Source organism: Agelaius phoeniceus, chromosome 24 (assembly GCF_051311805.1).
Source record: "Agelaius phoeniceus isolate bAgePho1 chromosome 24, bAgePho1.hap1, whole genome shotgun sequence".
Taxonomy (NCBI): domain Eukaryota; kingdom Metazoa; phylum Chordata; class Aves; order Passeriformes; family Icteridae; genus Agelaius; species Agelaius phoeniceus.
The window spans coordinates 1,907,702-1,929,655 of NC_135288.1; the positions used below are offsets into that span (position 1 = coordinate 1,907,702).

The following is a 21,954-nucleotide window of genomic DNA, read 5'->3' on the forward strand; positions in this document are numbered from 1 at the left end:
TCCGGGGCTGGGGACAAAGGCGGCTCTGAGGGTCGGGGCCGGGGCTCCCTCGGGGCCGGGCAGCGCTGCCCGGGGTCAGCCGGGGGCTCCTTCCAATTTTAGCACCAAAAAACCCCCGAGAGGAGCGCGGGCAAAACCGAGAAGGGATTTTCCTTTTCCTTTTCCTTTTCCTTTTCCTTTTCCTTTTCCTTTTCCTTTTCCTTTTCCTTTTCCTTTTCCTTTCCCTCCCTCGGGCAGGGCCGGGCCCGGGGCAGGGGGCAGCGGGAAGGGGGAGAGGAAGGGAATGGGGGTAAAAATAGCACTGAGCCCCCCCGAAACATCCCCGGGGTGAGGGAGCATCCTTTGGGATCAGGGAGTGTCCTTTGGGATCAATGAATGTCCTACGGTATCAGGGAGTGTCCTTTGATATCAATGAGTGTCCTTTGGGATCAGGGAGTGTCCTATGGGATCAGGGAGTGTCCTTTGGGATCAGGGAGTGTCCTTTGGGATCAGGGAGTGTCCTGTGGGATCGATGAGTGTCCTATGGGATCAGGGAGTGTCCTTTGGTATCAGAGAGCGTCCTCTGGGATCAATAAGTGTCCTTTGGTATCAGGGAGTGTCCTTTGGCATCAAGGAGCACCCTATAGGATCAGTGACCGTCCTTTGGGATCCAGGAGCATCCTTTGGTATCCGGGAGTGTCCTTTGGGATCAGGGAGTGTCCTTTGGGATCAGGGAGCACCCTTGGAGGGGCAGAGCAGAATCCCTCGGTGGGGCACAGGAGGATCCTTTTGGGGCAGAGGATGAGCCCTCAGTGGGGCAAGGGAACCTCAGCTTGTGGGGCAGTGGGGCAGGGGACACCCCATATGGGGCAGGGACACTCTTCTGTCCATAGGACTGGGGACATTCCCTATGGGGCAGGGGACAGCCCTCTATAGGGCAGCAGACACCCCAATATGGGGCGGAGGCCATCTCTCTGTCTATGGGGCAGGGGACACCTCTCTGTGGGGCAGGGGGCACTCCGAGTGGGGCAGGACAGAGGCAGGGGACGCCTCTCTCTATGGGACAAGGGACACCTCTATGGGGCAGGGGACAGCCCCTATGGGGCAGGGGACACTCCCTGTGGGGCAGGGGACACTCCCTGTGGGGCAGGGGACACTCCCTGTGGGGCAGGGACACTCTGTGGGGCAGGGACACTCTGTGGGAGGGGGGACACCTGTCTGTGGGGCAGGGGACAGCCCCTATGGGACAGGGGGGACACAATCCCATTCTGCCCCTGTGGAGCCCCAGTTTTCCCTCGGTTCCCCGAATCCCCCTGGGATCACTCCCGTGCAGGGGGAGGCAGAGGAGCATCCCTGGGCAGGGACATTCCCACCCCTGCCCCGTCCCTCCCTATCCTGAGGAAAACCTGGCTGGGCTTTTTGGGAATTCTTTCCCAGCATTTCCCTGGGAAAAGCCAAAACCCAACGCTCCCAAAACCTCCGCGAGCCCAAAAGCTCTGGGCGGCCGCGGATTTCATCCACCAGGGAGCCCCGCCCTGCCCTGCCCCGCCCCACCCTGCCCTGCCCCGCCCTGCCCCGCCCCGCAGAAGCAGAGATACAGAAATTCCAAATGATATCCCAAATTACATCCCAAATGATATCTCAATGCTATTCCCAATGCTATTCCTAATGCTATCCCAGTGATATCCCAGTGCTATCCCAGTTCTATTCCCAAAGATATCCCAATGCTACTCCAATTATATCCCAATTCTACCCCAGTGCTATCCCATGCTATTCCCAATCCTATGCCAAATGATATCCCAATGCTGTCGCAGTGCTGTCCCAATGCTATTCCCAATCCTATTCCCAGTGTTATCCCAACGCCATCCCCAATGATATCCCAGTGCTATCCCAGTGCTATCCCAATGTTATCCCAACACTATCCCCAGTGATATTCCAATGCTATCCCAGTGCTACTCCAGGTGCTATCCCAATATTATTTATTCCCAACACTGTTCCCAGTTATATCCCAGTGCTATCCCAACACTATTCCCAATGCTATCCCAGCGCTATTCCCAGTGCTATCCAATGCTATCCCAATGATATCTGAACGCTGTTCCCAATCCTATTCCCAATGCTATTCCCAGTGCTGTCCCAATGCTATTTATTCCCAACGTTGTTCCCAGTTATATCCCAATGCTATCCCAACACTATTCCCAATGTGTTCCCAACAATATCCAACGCTATTCCCAATGCTATTCCCAATTCTATCCCAATGCTAATCCCAATGCTATTCCCAGTCCTATTCCCAACACTATTCCCAATGCTATTCCCAGTGCTATCCCAATTCTATCCCAACAATATCTCAATGCTATCCCAACGCTATCCCAGTGTTATCCCAACACTATTCCCAGTGCTGTCCCAGTGCTATTTATTCCCAATCCTATTCCCAATGATATTCCAAGCACTATCTCAGTGCTATTCCCAGTGATGTTCCCAGTGCTATCCCAGTGATATCCCAGTGCTATTTATTCTCAACACCATTCCCAGTGCTATTCCCAATGCTATCCCAATGATAGTGCTAGCCTAATGCTATTCCCAATGCTATCCCAATGATATCCCAGTGTTATCCCAATGATATCCCAGTGCTATTCCCAACACTATTCCCAGTGCTAGCCTCATGCTATCCCAGTGCTATCCCCAGCACTATTCCCAATCCTATTCCCAGTGCTATCCCAATGCTATCCCAGTGCTATCCCAATGATATCCCAGTGTTATCCCAGTGATATCCCAGTGCTATTCCCAACACTATTCCCAGTGCTAGCCTCATGCTATCATGCTATCCCAGTGTTATCCCAGTGCTATCCCAATGCTATCCCAGTGCTATCCCAATGCTATCCCAGTGCTATCCCAATGATATCCCAGTGTTATCCCAGTGCTATCCCAATGCTATCCCAGTGCTATCCCAATGCTATCCCAGTGTTATCCCAGTGCTATCCCAATGCTATCCCAGTGCTATCCCAATGCTATCCCAGTGTTATCCCAGTGCTATTCCAATGCTATCCCAGTGCTATCCCAATGATATCCCAGTGTTATCCCAGTGCTATTCCAATGCTATCCCAGTGCTATCCCAATGATATCCCAGTGTTATCCCAGTGATAACCCAGCGTTATCCCAATGCTATCCCAGTGCTATCCCAGCGCAATTCCCGAGGGAGGAGCCGGCCCCCAGCCCGCGGTCGCTCTGTCGCTCCCGTTCCCGTTCCCATTCCCACTCCCATTCCCATTCCCATTCCCGTTCATTCCCGGAGCCAGCCAAGCACGAAACGCGGCCTCAGATCGCGCGGTGCCGCCAGAGCCGCGGCCGCTAATTAACGGCGCGAGCCGCTGTAATGTGATGAACTTCCCTTTGTGGGGGAGCGCTCCCGATAAGGGAGAGCAGCCGCGATCAAAGGCTCGCAGCGGCTCCATTTCCTGCAGCCGCCGCCGCCGCTCTCCCTCGCCCGCCTCGCCTTTCCCTCGCCTTTCCCTCGCCCTCGCGTTTCGCTCCCAGCCCCTGCTCGCTCTCCCCTCGCCAGAGCGTCCCGAGGGGCTGCGGCTCCCCCGAGAGCTTCCAACCCTCCCTGGGGAGCTCCAGACCCTCCCTGAGGAGTCCCAAACTACCCCGAGATGTTCCAGCACCTTCCCGAGGAGCTCCAGACCCTCCCCGGGGAGTTCCAAACTACCCCAAGGAGCTCCAAACTACCCCGAGGAATTCCAAACCCTTCCCGAGGAGCTCCAAACTACCCCGAGGAGCTCCAAACCCTCCCTGAGGAGCTCCAAACCCTCCCTGAGGAGCTCCAAACCCTCCCCGGGGAGTTCCAAACTACCCCGAGGAGCTCCAAACCCTCCCTGAGGAGCTCCAAACTACCCCGAGGAGCTCCAAACCCTCCCTGAGGAGCTCCAAACCCTCCCTGAGGAGCTCCAAACTACCCCGAGGAGCTCCAAACCCTCCCTGAGGAGCTCCAAACTACCCCGAGGAATTCCAAACCCTCCCTGAGGAGCTCCAAACTACCTCGAGGAGCTCCAAACCGCGTCCGAGGAGTCCCAAGGGAATGCAGCTCCCCACGAGGAGTTTCAATCGTCCCCAAAGAGCTCCAAACCCTTCCCGAAGAGCTCCAAACCCTCCCTGAGGAGCTCCAAACCCCCTCTGAAGAGCTCCAAGCCCCTTCCGAGGAGCTCCAAGCCCTCCCTGAGGAGCTCCAAGCCCCCTCCAAAGGGATGCAGCTCCCCCCTTCCAAAGCCCTTTCGAGGAGCTCCGAGCCCTCTCCGAGGAGCTCCAAGCCCCCCCTGTTCCTCCCCACAGCCCCGAGGGCCGTTCAAGTGCACGGACCAGTCCCAGGCGGTGCCCCCGAGCTCTCGCCACCATCACCATCATCATCATCATCATCATCATCATCATCATCATCATCATCACATCACCATCCCCATCCCCTGCCCCTCTCAAACCCGGCTCCGCTGGCGGCTCCCGCCCTCCCCGCGCGCCCCCGGCCCTTCCTTCCCCCCCTTGTCCCCAACTGCGGGTGACAAATGTCTTTATAAAGTGGCATTAGTGACATCCAACTCCTTTTGTGGCGCGGCCCCGCCGAGCGCCAGCCTCGGGATGAGCCGGGAATGAGGAGGAGGAGGAGGAGGAGGAGGAGGAGGAGGAGGAGCAGGAGGGGTTTTGGGGAGGGGGATACCCCGAGCCTCCCTCTGCCCTGCAAAGCCGCAGCCCCATCCCAAGCTCTGCTCCCTCCCGGAGCTGCACCTGCGCCTCCCAACTCCTCCATCCCTGATTTTTCCTGGGATGAGGGGGCAGGAAGGGAGGAGGAGCCCCCCCAAAATCCCAAATCTGGGGTTCTGCCTCCCTCCCTGCCCCCTCGGGGCTCCCCTTGCCCCGCTCGGATCCCTCCTTTCCTGACCCTCTCAGCATCTCCTCGACCCCCCAGAAACCCCAGAGCCCAAACCAGGCTGAAGTTCCGATTTAATACGAAATAAAATCAAATCCATTTCAAAGGCGACTAAAACCGCGTGAGGAAAGGGAGAGAAAAGTGGCAGCAGATTGAAACGGGCTTTTTTCCCCCACTTCTTTTTAAGAATAATGCCCATAAATACAGAATATCCGCAAAGCCAGGTCTGCAGAGGGGCCCTGATTCGCTTTATTTCTTTTTTTTTTTTTTTCTTTTCCTCTTTTATGGCAAACGCAATTTTCCCAAAGATCCTTCACCCTAATGCCGGAGTCCCTCCCCGCTGTTCTGCGCGCTTTAAAACCCCGCCGCGGAAATTCCCCTGAAAAATTTGGAAAAAGCTTCTCGTGGGGGTGGAATTTGGGGAGTTCGGAGAGGGGGGGGTGTGAAACGGCGGCGGAGGAGGGGGAGGAAGGGGAGGTTAATCCGGGTTTAACGCCGTGATGCAGTCGCAGGACCAGGGCTCGGCTGATTGTGTTATCTCTCCCCAACATTTGGGTCTCCCATATTTCACCCAGCCAAATAGCTGCGAGGGAAAAGTGCGTATGGAGGCACTCCTGACGCCTCAGGAAAATATGTTATTAATATCTAAATAACTTCCCAATACTGTCTCTAAATCTCCCCTTCGCCACTCCAGATGATGAATTCGTTTGAAGTGTTCTCCCGTCTCATCTTCGCTCTCTCTCTCCCCCTGCTTATTTTTTTTTCCTTTTTTTTAAATTTTTTTTTCCCCATACCCAGGCTTATTTCAAACTGGTAAATATCTAATTCCTTTAACCACGCTGCAGACACGTCTGTCCCCTCTCCCGCGCGCAAAATTCCCGCTTGGAAAAATCCTCCACGGGAGAGCGAGACCCCAGCGCGGCCTGCGGCTGCTCCTGGAGATGATTTCGGGTTAAAAGCGGGGGTTTTTGGGGGAGATTTGTTTGTTTGCAGCAAGCTGCATCACGCGTTCCCCTCTCAGCCTCTCCTGCCTTAATTCCGGCTCTGCCCCCTCCCTCCCGGCCCAATTAGGGCCCAAACCTGGGATTAGGACGAGACCTCGCCTCGTCCTTCCTGCGCTGCTCTATGGCGGCTCCATCTCCCCCCTTCGCCCCAAATCTGCTTCCTACCCACCCTGGGTGATGGAATCACCCCCACATTCTGCATCAAAATCTCTCCTACTTATCCTGGGTAATGGAATCACCCCCAAATTCTGCATTAAAACCTCTCCTACCCGCCCTGGGTAATGGAATCACCCCCAAATTCTGCATCAAAACCTCTCCTACTTATCCTGGGTGATGGAATCACCCCCAAATTCTGCATTCAAACCTCTCCTACCCTGGGTAATGGAATCACCCCCAAAATCTGCATTAAAACCTCTCCTACCCTGGGTAATGGAATCACCCCTAAATTCCCCATTAAAACCTCTCCTACACGCCCTGGGTAATGGAATCACCCCCAAATTCCGCATTAAAACCTCTCCTACCCTGGATAATGGAATCACCCCCAAAATCTGCATTAAAACCTCTCCTACCCGCCCTGGGTCCCCCAAATTCCCCATTAAAACCTCTCCTACCCGCCCTGGGTAATGGAATCACCCCCAAATTCTGCATCAAAACCTCTCCTACCCGCTTTGGGTAATGGACTCACCCCTAAATTCCCCATTAAAAGGTCTCCTACACGCCCTGGGTAATGGGATCACCCCCAAATTCTGCATCAAAACCTCTCCTACTTATCCTGGATAATGGAATCACCCCCAAATTCCGCATTAAAACCTCTCCTACCCACCCTGGGTAATGGAATCACCCCCAAATTCCTCATTAAAACCTCTCCTACCTATCCTGGGTGATGGAATCACCCCCAAATTCTGCATCAAAACCTCTCCTACCCACCCTGGGTAATGGAATCACCCCCAAATTCCGCATTAAAACCTCTCCTACCCACCCTGGGTAATGGAATCACCCCCAAATTCCGCATTAAAACCTCTCCTACCTATCCTGGGTAATGGAATCACCCCCAAATTCCGCATTAAAAGGTCTCCTACACGCCCTGGGTAATGGAATCACCCCTAAATTCTGCATTAAAACCTCTCCTACCTATCTTGGGTAATGGAATCACCCCTAAATTCTGCATTAAAACCTCTCCTGCCCGCCCTGGGTAATAGAATCACCCTCAAATTCTGCATTAAAACCTCTCCTGCCCGCCCTGGGTAATGCATTCACCCCCAAATTCTGCATTCAAACCTCTCCTACCCTGGATAATGGAATCACCCCCAAATCCCACATTAAAACCTCTCCTATCCACCCTGGGTAATGGAATCACCCCCAAATCCCGCATTAAAACCTCTCCTACCCACCCAGGGCAATGGAATCACCCCCAAATCCCACATTAAAACCTCTCCAACGCGTTTCCTCTCTCCTGGCCGGGGTTCCCCACCTGTCTCTGACCCCGAGATTTCCCTCCCCATTCCCCCCTCTCCAGGACGGATCCTTTCCTTCTCCCCCAAAAAGGGGGGCAAAGAGGGAAAAGCCCCCAGCCCCAGCCGAGCCCCGGCTCTCCAACACCTCCCCGACATTCCCCCGTACAGCCGAGCCCCGCTCGCCGCATCCTTGTCTCAAGTTTGTTTTTTCAAGCGCCTCGTGTTCGATTATTCCCGTTTATTCCCCTCTCCAGCCTTATCTCTCCTCCTCTCTTCTCTCCTCCCCGTCACACTCGATTTAGGCAGGAGTTTATCTTGCGAACATTTGCCGACTTTGTTTATGTAGCCCAGGTTCCCGTTCCCAAAAGCCACTGTTTGCCTTTGTAATTGTTATCTGTGTTTATTGTTGTACCTCATTTGTCTCAGCTTTTTTTGTGACATGTAAGCTCCGTGTGCGCCCGCATCCAGCCCCCCCTTCCTCCCTCTCCCTCTCCCTTCTCCCTGCATTTTTATTTATTTTTTTTTTATTCCTCTTCCCCTCTCTTCCCTCTCCTCTCGGCCTGAAATATGCACAGAATAACTCAGCCTAAAGCCAATGAATTGCTTGACACCTCCCTATCTCTTCTCCTGCCCCCCATTATTAGAGCTGATCCCGCTCGCAACACTCACAAATCCCGCCTGGGCTCTGTTTGATTAGATTGCCAACCTTTGGTAATCCCTTGATTTGATGAAGTGTCTGCTCGCGGCCCCTCCCGCGCTTCTAAACACACATTTACCGAGGAGCCGCGTGTTGGTTTTTAAACCCGCGCCGATTGTTCGCCGATAAATCGGCCCCGCAGCCCCGCTCCGCTCCCCCGGCTCGGGGAACAAAGCCCGGCCCAGCTCTGGGGGTTCCCCCGTCTCTTTCCGCCCCTCCCGAGCTCCCTCAAATGGGCCGGGATCCCCTAAATCCTCCCCTCTCCTCTCGCTGCCCCCAAAAACCCGGCGGGAGCAGCTCCCGGCTGGAATTGTCCCTGTCCCCCCTCCCGCACTGTTCCCCCCAAAATCAGAACCCCGACCCCGCCGCTGTTCCCCCAAAATCGGGACCCCAATCCAGCTGTTCCCCCAAAATCGGAACCCCGATTCCAGCTCTTTTCCCCCCAAAATTGGAACCCCGATCTCGCTTCTTTTCCCCCAAATCGGAAACCCCCATCCCGCCGCTGTTCCCCCAAATCGGAGCCCCCGATTCTGCCTCTTTTCCCCCAAAATTGGACCCCAGATCTCAGCTCTTTTCCCCTCAAAACAGGAGCCCCGATCCCGCCGCTTTTCCCCCAAAAACGGAGCCCAAATCCAGCTGTTCCCTCAAAATCGGAACCGAGATCCCGCCACTGTTACCCCAAAATCGGAACCCCCATCCTGCCCCTCTCCAGTTGCTCCCCCAAAATCGGAGCTCCGATCCTGAAGATCCGCCCCTTTCCCCCAAAATCCGAGCCCCGATCCCGCTGTTCCCCCAAAATCAGAACCCCGATCCCGCCCCTTTTCCCCCCAAATCGGAGCCCCCATCCTGCTGTTCCCCCAGAATCGGCCGAGGGCACAAAACTGGGGGGCACAGTGAGGAGGGGAGAGGAAGATTCCCTAAAAATCCGCATTTTCACCCCAAAACCAACACTTGGGGGTCCCTGCGAGCATCGCCCGCACCCCGCGGGGCTCCGGGGGGGAAACAGGTCCGGAATGGGGGGACAGGTCCGGAATGGGGGGGGACAGGTCCGGAATGGGTCCGGAATGGGGGGGGACAGGTCCGGAATGGGGGGGACACACCAGAAACCCCCCCCGGGTCTGGCCTCCATTAATTCCCTCCCCCCCTTTTCTGAGCGGTGCCCCCCGAAATTTGGGGGTGCCCAAAGTCCCCCCCCCCAAGCGAGGGAGAGAGCGGCGCATCCCCTCCCTAATAAATAACAACAACCCCGAATCGTAATTATAATTATAACAATAATAAACAGCAACAACAACTCCCTCTTAACAAGGAGATATATATATATATATAAATATAAAAATAAACATATATTAAAAAAAAAATTAAAAAAAAAAAACCCAAAGTGAAGCCTCATGAATATCCGCCCAGGGCTAGCTGGAGTGAGCCGTTTAAAGATGAAAGTGCAAAGAAATAAAGGCTCAATTTAATCTGCCTTAAAACCCTTCAACTTAACGTTTGTGCTGGGAACTCAGAGAGTGAGTACTGATTGGGGATAAATACATTTCTTAGCATGCCTTGGAGCTATTACACCCTTCTCCAACACAGCTCCCTATTCAACAGCCACAGTTTTCATTACCAGCTCTAATAAGTCTTAACATTATTAAATGCCAAGCAGACGATAGAAAGAAACAGGCGCAGGGTGGAAGCTTTCTTTCCCACTTAAAAAGAGAGAGCATTTAGGGCTGTCTTCCCCCGGCTCCCCGCGAGGAGAACCCGCCACGGAGCGCTTGGAAAAGAAAAAAAAAAAGATTAAAAATAATATTTAAAAAAAAAAAAAAGAAAAAAGAAAAACCCAAAGTTTTTTCGCCCCTTTCCCCCCGCAGCTCTCGGAGGGAGAAGTCGCGTTGGGCGCAGAAATTGAGAAAAAAAATAAAAATTCCCCCTCCCTCCCTCCTTCCATCCCTCCCTCGAGGCGTGCGAGGTTGGGTTGGTTTCAGTGGGAGCCACCTGGAAATGAGAATTGGGTGGAGGGAGAAACAGCTCTGAAGGGGTTTTAATTGCGGGGATGCGAAATCGCCGTGTTTGCCGGCAGAAATTGCGGGATTTTGGTGCAAAAATTGCGGTTTTTTCGAGCAGAAATCGCGGTTTTTTCGAGCAGAGATTGCGGGGTTTTCGTGCGGAAATTGAGTATTTTTCGGGCAGAAATTGAGGTTTTTTCGTGCCGAAACTGAGGGTTTTTTCGTGCGGATATTGAGGTTTTTTCGGGCAGAAATTGAGGTTTTTTCGAGCAGAAATTGAGGATTTTTTCCCCCCAGCAGAAATCGCGGCGTTTCCCAGCGCGCAGCCGCCGCCCGCCAGTGCTTTACAAGCGGCCTCATCAATTATCTTAATTGGGGCCATTAAAACTTTCCCAGGCGTTAAAATCCGCCGGGGCAGCGGCAAATTCGGAATTTCGGACGCTCCTTTTGGAGATGCGCAAGATCCCCAAAAAAAACCCTTCAAATTCACGCCGTTTTTAGGGGGGATTTCCGCTCTGCGCGGCCATAAAAACCCAGGAATTGCGGAAAAATTGGGATTTCTGCGCGGGGCCGGGGGATTCTGCGCGCTCGGAGGGAGCGCGGCGCTCCACAGGCTCCGGCCGCGGGAATTTGCCCAAATTAGCCCCCTTTCATCCAGGAACGGGGGCTCGTGTTTGATTTGTCCGCGGCCTCACCCATGAAGGCAGAAGGGAGCGTTTTGTTTTGCCTCTTGACACGCACTTCTTGCGTGCTAATCAGGGATAAAAAGCTCCCCGCTCCTTCATTCTTATATTTTTTTTTTAAATTTTTTTGTTGTTGTTGTTTTGGGGGTGGCGACCGACGGCAAAAAAAAAAAAAAAACAACCCAAAAACCCAACCCGCGCTTTCAAAAATAAAGATATTTTTCCCCAGCGGCGAGCCTGGATGAAAACACAACTTAAACCCCCCCCCAAATCTCCTTTGCCCCCCTCTAATAAAATTAAAAACACCCCGAAAATGAGCGGGGGGAGCTTCTGGCGGACACAATGGCCCCGATTTGCAAATGAGCATCGCCCCTCTCCCAAATCACAGCAACATTTTGCAGCGTCCAACGGCTCTGCCTTTCTGCAGCAGCCGCTCCGATAATATTACAAAACTATCTAACAGCAGGGAGTTTTGAATAATTTATCTCCCTTTCTTCCCGTCCTCGGCCCTTTGTCCAAAAGTTTTTCTCCTCCTCGCGGAATTTTGAATGAGAATGGACGCGCCCTCCCTCCCCCATCCCTTTACTCCATTTTTAAGGCAGCCTCGGGTTTTTCCCCCTTTTCCCCCCCTTTCTTTTTTTTTTTTTCTTTTTTTCTTTCTTTTTTTTCTTTTCTTTTTTTTTTTTTCTTTTCTTTTTTTTTTTCTCCGCTGTTTGCTTTTGTGGTCAGGAATCTTTTCCTTATAAAGCTTCAATAGACCCCAAGGTCTTTGTAAGTGAAGTTCATCTTCAAGGTTGGGAAAAGAGGAGAAAAAAAAAAAAAAAAAGGGGGATCGGATCCTTTAAAAAAAAATAAAACAAAATCCCTTTTGGCACCTTCATTTCCAACTCCACTGATGGGGGCTCGGGGCAGCGTTTTCTACCCCAAAATTCCCCCCACGTGTCCCAAACTGGGGGAAATTCGGCTCTGGGGGAGAATCCCGCTCACCCCGACAGCGGCGATGCCACAAATCCCCCAAAATCCCAACTCCGGCTCAAGCCCAGCCCCGTCCTCGCTTTGCACCAATTCGGGAGAAAACTGGAAAATCCCAACTCCCCTCGGCCGGGGATTCCCTAAATCGCCGTTTTCCCCCAAAAATCACAGATTTCCCCCAAAAATCACCGATTTCCCCCCCAAAACCGCGCTCGTTTTATGCCCGACCGCAGCTGCTCCAAGCCCCCCTTTTTCCCTGCCGGCTCTCACGGATGCTCCCCCAAAATTCCACCTTTTTTTGTTGTTGTTGTTTGGTTGTTTTTTTAGCACCACGGCGCTGCCCGCACTCCAGTTCCCACCCCCAACCTCGCATTCCCAGCTGGGAAAAGTTGGAATTTTCCTGGCAGCGGGAGAGAAAACGCCGCGTTTGGGAGGCGATAACAGAGCCCCGCCACCGGCCTGGCTCGGAGCCTTCCCCCGCCTGCGCCGGGAGGATTTCCCTGGATCATTTTCCCTGGATGGTTTCCCCTGGATCATTTGGATCGTTTTCCCTGGATGGTTTCCCCTGGATGGTTTTCCCTGGATGGTTTTCCCTGGATGGTTTTCCCTGGGTAATTTTTCCCAGGATAATTGGGGGGTGCGGCGCCGCTCCGGGGACCCCCCCCGTGTCCCCTCGGAGCTGGCGGCTCCCGTCCTTAATTGATATTGATCGGCGCCATCGGTCACCTGTCAGCCCCGGTTCCAGGGGACCACTTAGGCGAAATCTGTTTAACAAATTCATTTACGAGGTGCCTCTCCCCCCCTCCGGCCATTCCCGGCCCTTTTTTTATGGATAATTGATCCCGAGCAAAGCACCGACAGCTCTTCCTCCTCCTGCCAGCCCCGCTCCCCGCGGGGATTTTTTTGGGAAGAGCCAAACCCGGCGGCTCCGGAGCCACCCCCGGCGGGCAGGGCCGTGTCCCCGCTGTCCCCCCCCCGGCGCAGCGGTACCTTTGTCGCCCAGGATGCCGTCGATGCTGTGCTTGGCCTTCTTGTCGCCGTCCTCCTCCTTCTTGTCGCAGTCCTCGTCCTCCTCCTTCTTGCCGAATTTGATGCGGAGCACGCGGCTAATCGAACTCACTAAACCTCGGACAGTCAAAGGCAGAAAGGCGAGTATAAGCTGCCTGCGAGGAGTGGGAACGGCCGGGAATGCCGCTCTTCTTCCCGTGGGAATGCACCTGCCACCATCGCCGAGCCCCCGCGATTCCCAAATTCCCCAATTCGAGCATTCCCAAATTGACGTCCCGACCCGAGCGCCACCGAGATGTCCCAAAGTCACCTCGCAATTCCCAAATTCCCCCCAGTTCCCAAGCCGGGATGGAGCTCCGGGCCTGCTCTGGCCCCACAGAGCAGCCCCAAAACCCACAGGGACCCCAGAGCCGAGCCCCCGGACCCCAAACACGGCCCTGCAGGCAGAACTTTGGGCTCCAGCCTGGCTGCCCGTGGATCTCGGGATCTTTTGGGATATCCTGGATCTCGGGATCTAACGGATCTCTGGGTCTCTCAGGATATCCTGGATCTCAGGATCTAACGGATCTCTGGGTCTCTCAGGATATCCTGGATCTCGGGATCTAACGGATCTCTGGGTCTCTCAGATTATCCTGGATCTCGGGATCTCAGGCCCGCATGGATCTCTGGATCCATGGATCTAATGGATGCCTGGGGATTTCAGGATCTCTAAATCTCACGGATCTCTCTCTAAATGTCTTGGGATCTCCTGGATCTCAGGATCTCCTGGATCCACAGATGTCACAGATCTCTGAATGTCTTGGGATCTCCTCGATCCCCGGATCTCCTGCAATCTCTGCCCCACGGGGACGTTGCTGTGCAGCCCCCACTGCACAAATCCCAGCGGGACCAACAGGGCTCCCCTTTCCCCCCCTGGATTTGGGGGCACCTCTGGGGGTCTCCCCCTGCCCCAGCATCCCCCCGGCTTTCCAGGGAGCTGGAAAAACCCGGGAATAGGCCTTGGTTTGGGCTCGGTTTTGCAGCAGCCGGGGCACGAATCCTCCCCAATCCCGGTCTTTGCTCGGGGTGATTTTTCCCTCCTCCATCCAAGCAGAGCCGGGAGGGTGTTTGGATGCTCTGGGAAGCCTTTCCCGCGGGATAACTTTTCCCGTGGAGCCGGGGGAGTGTGGCCAAGCTGCCTTCTCACCTGAGGGCACCGTGCTGCGGTCACAGTGGCCGTCCTTGAGCAGCCGGTCCCGGATCTCCCAGCTGAACATCCCAGGGTTCTCCCGCTTGTATTCCTCGATTTTCTTCTCCACGTCGGGAGTCGCGACCTGCTTTTGTGCCCAAGGGGCGCCGGGGTGTCCCCACGGGGAGGGAGGGAGGGAGGGAGAGCAGGGGAAAAGCGCTTTTAATTCAAAAGAAGCAGCGCAGCTCAGCCCTGCCCGGCCGGGCTGCGGGGTTTGGGGTGGAAAATGGGGATTGGGAGCGGGGAAAGGACGGAAATAAAGCTGGGAAAAGGCCCGGATCCCCCAAATCCTAACAGCGGGAAAAGGAGGGAAATAAAGGGGGAAAAGGCCCGGCTCCCCCAAATCCTAACAGCGGGGAAAGGAGGGAAATAAAGCTGGAAAAGGCCCGGATCCCCCAAATCCTAAAAGCGGGATCAGGAGGGAAATAAAGCTGGGAAAGGCCCGGCTCCCCCAAATCCTCAAAGCGGGGTCAGAAGGGAAATAAAGCTGGGAAAGGCCCGGCTCCCCCGAATCCTAAAGGCGGGGTCAGGAGGGAAATAAAGCTGGGAAAGGCCCGGCTCTCCCAAATCCTCAAAGCGGGGTCAGGAGAGAAATAAAGCGGGAAAAGGCCCGGATCCCCCAAATCCTAAAAGCGGGATCAGGACGGAAATAAAGCGGGAAAAGGCCCGGATCCCCCAAATCCTAAAAGCGGGGTCAGGAGGGAAATAAAGCTGGGACGGAAATAAAGCGGGAAAAGGCCCTGCTCCCCCAAATCCTAAAAGCGGGATCAGGAAGGAAATAAAGCAGGAAAAGGCCCTGCTCCCCCAAACCCAAAAAGCGGGATCAGGACGGAAATAAAGCGGGAAAAGGCCCGGATCCCCCAAATCCTCAAAGCGGGGTCTCTGAGGGCCGGGAGAGCCGGCAGGGTGGGATTGCCCTGAGCTCGGGGGAGGCGGCGCAGGGGACACTTTTTGGGGTGTTTATGGGATTTCCTATTGCCAAAGAATCCCGGATTCCCTGCTCCCCACGCCCCGCCGGGATCGCTCCAGCGCGCACCACTTGTTGCACGTGGAAGCCACAAAAAAGAAAAACACTGGAATCCATCAGCACCTCCAGCTCGGGCCTCGCTTTCTCCCCGTTAAAAACCAAAAACCGCAACTTATTAAAACCTTTTCTCCCCTAAAAAAAAAACCCCCAAAAAAACCCCAAACCGCTGGGAAAACTCGCGCTGCCCCCCAAAACAAGGCGGAATTTTGGGGCGCGGTGCCCGCAGCGCACTCACCCTGGGCTTGCTGCCGCCGATGGCCCCGGGCCGGATGGATCCGGTCTCCTGGTAGCGGCAGAGGATTTTGGAGACGCAGCCGTGGGAGACGCGGAGCTGCCGGGAGATCACGCAGGGCCGGATGCCGTGATGCGCCATCTCCACGATCTTGTGGCGGATGTGGTTGGGCAGCGGGCGCCCGTTGATGAAAACCCCTCCGAGCTGGTTCACCCTGCCCTGGCCCAGCGGGGTGGACACTGCGAGGGACAAGGGGGGGGGAAAAACCCGACCAAAAAACACCGGGGAAAAGTGAAATTAGAGGGGGAAAATCCGGCGTGTCTTTGCCCGCACATGCCGCTTCTCTCCCGGGCTTTGGAGGTTTGAAAGAAGGGGGAAAGTCTCGCCCGTGCCCTGCGCTCCGTGCTTATCCCGGGGTTTATCCCGTGTTTATCCCGGTGTTTGTTTATCCCGGTGTTTGTTTATCCCGGCACCACCGGCCTGAGATTCTCCCATGGAAAGTGGGGAACTAAAAATTCCCCCCGAGCCGCGCTCCCATCCCCGAGACACCCCCCGTGCGTCCATCCCTGGAAATTTCTCCGGATTTGGGATTTCACACCTTGGTTTGAAACCATTCCCGGCGTTTGAAACGCGAGGAGATCCAAACCCACTCAACAAAACGCTCCCAAAACTTCCCCTTTCTCCCCCAAAAAAACCTCGCCTCGATTTACGGAGCTCCGCTTTGCAACAAACTTTTGGACATCACCTCTGGAACACCCTCGGGGAGCTTTTTTAGGGTGGTTTTGGGGGTTTTTTTTGGCGGCTTTTGGGGTGGATTTTACCCCGCGGCCGCTTCGCCGCCGCCTCTCCGGGCGCGGGGGCTCCTTCGCCCCCTCCCCAATTTATCGAACACCTCGCGCCGCAGATCTCGCAGATTAATACGATTTCACAGGCTGGAAATTAAAGCGAAAAGGAGGGGAGGGGGCAGAACTCAGCTGGGTAATTTGCGCGAGGCTGGAGGGGGCGAGCGCCAGGCGAGGCGAGGGGGGCGGATTTTTATTTCTTTTTTTATTTTTTTTTTTAATATATAATTTTTTTTTCCCCTCCCCTCTCTCGCTACAAAGAAAAGTCGATTCCAGAAATTGCCTGGCGATTTAGCGAGAATCATGCACCGCTAATTCCGAGTCACTTTGGCCGGCGCTCCCTGGATGTATCATTATCGACAGATAACACTCGAGTGGCCAATTTTACATTCAAGAGCCGCTAAAAGCGCCGGCCGCTCTCTCCTTTCATTATTCCCAGTCATGTTGTGCAAATATTGTTGTAATCCTTTGATCCTTTCCCTTGCCGTCTGTTTTACTTCATTTGCTACAGAAAAGCACTTCAGCAAATCCCCGCGCCCTGTGTGTTTTGCAGCCTGCGTGGTTTTCCGCGGGTTTGCGATTCGCCACTTGAGCACGGGCGGGATGAAATTTTCTCCGCTTTTAATAAATGCGGCCAGAGGGGTCCCGGATAGAAAATTTGCCTTTTTTTTTTTTTTTTTTTTTTTCTTCTCCTTTTTTCCTTTTTTTTTTTAATTTTTTTTTTTTTTTTGGGAACGTGTGTGCCTGGAAATAATCGCCCCCCGCGTGACAAAGGCACGGCCGAGGGAGGATGGGTGACACTCGGCGAGGTGACAGCTCCCGAGTCCCCGCTTCGCCAGCCCCGGCCAAGGACATCATCCCGGCTTCCCGCTGCTCCCCGGATCAAGGTTTTTATTCCTATTTTCCCCTCCGAAAAGTTAAATCCCATCAGTTTGGTTGTTTCCCTCCCGTTTTGACACGGGGACATTAAAAAAAAATCAACCCGCCAGAAAAAAAACCCAAAAAAACCCAAAAAATCAACCGCCCCCAAAAGATAAAACCCCAAAGCGGGAGAAGCTGCCCCAAAAATCCTGCGGGATGCCCGGGAATGCTCGAAACACGGGAAAACAGCAAAGCGGATCCCGGGAATTCGCGGGGAGCGCGGCGGGAAGGGGCTGGGTAAGGGGTGAGAAGTTGGGAGAATTTCGGGAACCCCCCAGGAGCGGAGCTCAGCCGCACCCCCTTCACCAAGGGTGATTCCAGAGGGACGGAGCGGCGATTTTAGGGATGGAGCGGCGATTTTAGGGATGGAGCGGCGATTTCGCAGAGAGCTAAGAGCCCCCCAGGTTATTCCAGAGGGATGGAGCGGAGATTTTCCACACCCTAAGAGCCCCCCCAGGTTATTCCAGAGGGATGGAACGGCGCCTTTCCAGACCTTAAGAGTCCCCCTCCGTAGTTCCAGAGGGATGGAGCAGCGCTTTTCCAGAGCTAAAAGCCCCCCAGGTTATTCCAGAGAGATGGAGTGGAAATTTTCCACACCCTAAGAGCCCCCCCAGGTTATTCCAGAGAGATGGAGTGGAGATTTTCCATATCTAGGGCCCCCCCAGGTTATTCCAAAGGGATGGAGCGGCGTTTTTCCAGAGCTAGGGCCCCCCCAGGGTTATTCCAGAGGGATGGAGCAGCGCTTTTCCAGACCTAGGGGCCCCCCCGGTTATTCCAAAGGGATGGAGCAGCGCTTTTCCAGAGCTAAAAGCCCCCCAGGTTATTCCAGAGAGATGGAGTGGAAATTTTCCAGACCTAGGGCCCCCCCAGGGTTATTCCAGAGGGATGGAGCAGCGCTTTTCCAGAGCTAAGAGCCCCCCCGGTTATTCCAAAGGGATGGAGCATCGCTTTTCCAGACCTAGGGCCCCCCCGATAATTCCAGAGGGATGGAGCAGCGATTTTCCAGAGCTAAGAGCCCCCCCAGGTTATTCCAAAGGGATGGAGCGGCGTTTTCCCAGACCTAGCCCCCTCCCCGGGTGATTCCAGAGCGCTTTTCCAGGTTTTCCAGACCTACCTTCCAGCGGGAAGCCGGTGCGGGGGTAGTTCTGCCCCGGCGCCGGGCGCATCATCCGCGGCACCGTCCCGGGCAGCGCTGCCATGGTCGGGGGGCGGCGGCGGCCGAGGGGCTCCGGTGCGGACCGGGGCTGGACCGGGGGGGACACCGGGCACAACCGGGGGGGCTGCGGGGCCGCCTCCTCCGACCTTCCCAGCCCTTCCAGCGGCTGCAAAAGAAGGGAGAAATCTGGGCTCCGAGCGAGGGGAAAACAAACAAAACAAAACAAAACAACAAAAACCCAAAAAATTATTTTAAAAAACCCCAAAAAATCAAAAAAACAAAACGAGAATTATTAAAAAAAAAAATCAGCGGAAAAATCAAAATGCTGCAACGCTCGGGATGAAAGGGGTGGGGGTAGAGGGGGGGATCACCCACCAGAAATTGCCGGGAAAGTTTGGGGGCTGTGTCCCGAGCGGCCGCTCCGCTGGAATGTCACCCGGGAAGAGCAGGCACGGCCAAAGTTGCCAAAGGGAGCTGGGCTGGGCTTAGGGCTGGCTTAGGGCTGGCTTAGGGCTGGCTCAGGGCTGGCTCGGGGGGCAGAGCGGGGGGAGCCGCGGCCCCCCGGATTCGCTCCGTGCGCTGCGGTTCTTCCTCCTCGCGGCGCGGCTGTGGCAGCGCTGGAGGAGGAGGAGGAGGAGGAGGAGGAGGAGGGGGCTGGAAGTTGCTCCGGCGGGGAAGTTGGGGCGGTGGGAAGGACGGGCGGGCTCTGATAGGCTCCGGCTCCTTTCTTTTATGGGAAGGGGGATCCGCGCCCGGCCCCGGCACCAATGGGAGCGGAGCCCCGCGCTCCTTCCCAGAGCGTTTTTTTTTGGGGATGTTTTTGGTCATTCTCAGGCTGTTCATGGAAAGCTGGGGTGTCCCTCGAACGGCTGGGAAAGATTTGGGGTGCAACAGAGCAGGGAAAATCAGGAATTGCGGGAGTTTGGGGGTTTTTTTGGTGGGTTTTGGGGGATTTTTTAGGGTTTTTCCCCCTAAGCGGATTCCAGGAGGGGAAAGGCGGGCGGGGCATGGGCTTAGGGTGGGGGAATTGCGGCGTGGATTGAAAAATAAAAAAAAATTTAAAATGCAAATTAAAGAAAAAATTGAGATAAAGCAGGATTGTAATAAATTAATAAAAAATTAAAAATGAATGAAAATTAAAGTGAATGGCAATTAAGTAGAAGAGAAATTAAAGCAAATAACAACTAAAATAAGTTGAAGTTAAAAACTTATTTTTTTTAAAAAAGTACTATGAGAAATTCAAAAAACCCCACAAATTAAATAAGAAAAAAATTTTGAATAATAATAATAAGTGCCATGAATAAATAAATAAATTAATTAATTAATTAAATGCTCCCCACGTCCAAGGTTTGGAGCCGCTTTTCCCACCCATCCATCCCTGGGGGTGTCAAAGGCTCACCCTGAACCCGCCCCTACTCCTTCCCCATCCCAGGTGCCGCCCTCATTAATTAACAGCCGCGTTAATTACGGGGCGGGCTGGGGGCCGGCCCGGCCCGGCCGGAGAATTCCCGATTTTCCCCCAAAAGCTGCGGGAGCTTTGGGAATGAGCGCGCAGCGGGACGTGACGCCGGCGCCGGCGCTGCCTTTTGTTCGCAGCTGTAAAAGGGACTCGGCCCCGCCGCCCCCTCCCCAAAACCGCCCCGGAGCGGCCGCGCCGCCCCCGGCCCCAGAGCGGACCCCAAAGCCCGGCCTGACCCCCCCAGCCCGGCCCGCTCCTCCCTCGCCTTTGCTCTGGGCTTAAACCCGGCCTGGAGCCCAATCTCGGCCCAAGCCGCGCCTAAACCTAAACCCCAAGCCGCACTTTGGGGTTTTCTGCTTTTTCACCCTCAAATCCACCCCAAACCCCCTCCGAAATCGGGATAGTTGTGGGGAGGGGGGAAAAGCGATTTTAAAATTCTTCCCGAGGTGTCAAATTGCGCCCGGACTCTGAGCCCGGCTCAGGCGCGGCTTTGGCGAACGAAAATAAACCTCGCTCCTTCCCCGCTTCCCAAAAAACGCCAATTCCCGGAGTTTTCGGGGGGAAAAAGCCCCGGCTCCGTCCCCGCCGCATTCCTGCCGCCGTAATTCAATTATTTGCCGGGATAAGGGGGCAGGAGCCTGGGAATAAAGTTGAAAATTAAATATTTCTGCTCTCGCGGCGCTGGGGGAAGGTGAAACCCCGGGAGCCGAGCCCGAGCCCTCCTTCCCCGCCGCTCCGGGGTCACCTCGCCCGCAGGAAAATCCCGCACTTCAAACGCCGCGTTTGTTTTCTCTCCTTCCCCCGCCCCGTTCTGCTGGAATTGGGGGAAGATTCGGCAATTTCAGGCAAAAAAAAAAAAAAAAAGAAAAAAAAATTCACTTTCTCCTGCAGCTCCGGGCAGTGGCCACGCAAAGAGCTCCAATTGTTGTTGTTATATATTTATTATTATTATTATTATTATTATTATTATTATTATTATTATTATTATTATTATTATTATTATTATTATTATTATTATTATTATTATTATTCTGAGGGGGGTCAGGCTGCTGCCGCACCCCGGGGTTTGTCCAGAGGGGGTCAGGGGGTGACAGGGACTGTCCCCACCCATCACCCCAAAAATCCGCTCCAGGAGGGGTCACCTGCGCCAAATCCTTTTTGGGGTTAAATTTGAATTTTTTTTCTTTTTTCTATTTTTTTTTCTATTTTTTTTCTTTTTTTTCAGTTTTCCCATCTTCTCCCGGCTGTGCCTCGTGGACAAAAGCCGAGCCCGGTTCTCTGGATTAGAGGCGGCATCCATCGGGATGCGGAGCGCGGAATTCCCGGAGCTTTCCCGGTGGGAATTTCTCTCCCCACCTTCCCGGCGCATCTCCATGGTTTCCTAAGGTATGTTCCTGCTCGATAAATGCCGCGATTCCCGCGGGAACGCGCGCTGGGAGCGGGCTGGGATTATTTGGGATTTTTTTAGGAGCATCCCGTTATCCCCCGCATCCCTCGCGGGTGCGTTTCCAACTCGGATGCGCGCTTGGAAATGCGGATTTTTTGGGATAAAAGGGCTCCACATCCCATTTTCTCCATGGAAAAGACGCTCTCAGGTTGATTAAACCCGTCTGGAAAATCTCCCCAATCAGCGATTTTATTTATTGCAATTCTCCTCAAAAAGCCCTTTTTAAAAATGATTTTTATGAATTAGGATTCTCCTCAAAAAGCGCTTCTCTTATTTTTAAATTTTTATTATTTTTTAGGGATGTCAGCCCATTTCTGGAGCGGGGCGCACCCAGGAAGGAGAAATTCCCTTGGGAAATCGCTCAGAGGCTGCTCAGGAGGAAAACCCCAAGGATTCGATCCCGATTTTCAACACAAGGACGGAAAAAGCAAAACCAAACCCAAAAGCGCCCGAGGATGAATTCCTTGATGGAAAGTTGGTTCCTCGCACAGCTCCAGGAAGGTGATGGATGTGGGAAGGTTTCCCGTGGGAGATCCCAGCGTTATTTTCCCAAGCGATTATCCCAGGAATCTCCCTCTAAAGGGAGAGAAATCCACCTTGAAAAACGGGGATTGAAAGGAAATGATTTCTGCGGGATTTCCGCGGGATTTCCGCGTTTTCCCGGAGTTTTTCAGCGCCGGGAGAAGCCGGGACGGGCGCGGGGCCGGGAGGGACCCGGGGAAGGAGCGAGGGAACCGCAGGGAAAGCGGTGGAAAAGGGGCTGGGAGGTGGGGAAAGAGCAATTAATGGATTAATGAATTAATTAATGCAATGAATTCTCCTTTTCCAGGAGCGGGGAATCCAGGAATGTCCTCAGGAGTGTCCTCAGGAGTGTCCCAGGACTGTCCCCAGCAGATCCCCAGGATGATCCCAAGTGTCCCCAGGAGATCCTGGCAATGTCCC

At 54.2% G+C, this 21,954-nt stretch overlaps 1 protein-coding gene across 3 annotated transcripts in view; it reads right to left on the reverse strand.

Annotated features, from left to right (window-relative positions):
* PAX7 (paired box 7) overlaps positions 1-18,149 on the reverse strand; it is a 149,139-nt gene extending 130,990 nt beyond the window's left edge. For 2 of the 3 annotated variants that reach the window (XM_077190196.1, XM_077190194.1), the window contains exons 1-4: positions 18,065-18,149; positions 15,191-15,426; positions 13,887-14,016; positions 12,683-12,811 (exon numbers count right to left, since the gene is read on the reverse strand). In XM_077190196.1, coding sequence (XP_077046311.1) covers positions 12,683-12,811; positions 13,887-14,016; positions 15,191-15,426; positions 18,065-18,149 — 580 coding nt within the window. Of the gene's footprint in view, positions 1-12,682; positions 12,818-13,886; positions 14,017-15,190; positions 15,427-18,064 lie in introns of all 3 variants that reach the window. The other variant, XM_077190195.1, reaches the window with a different exon arrangement.
* Positions 18,150-21,954: the final 3,805 nt, after the last annotated feature.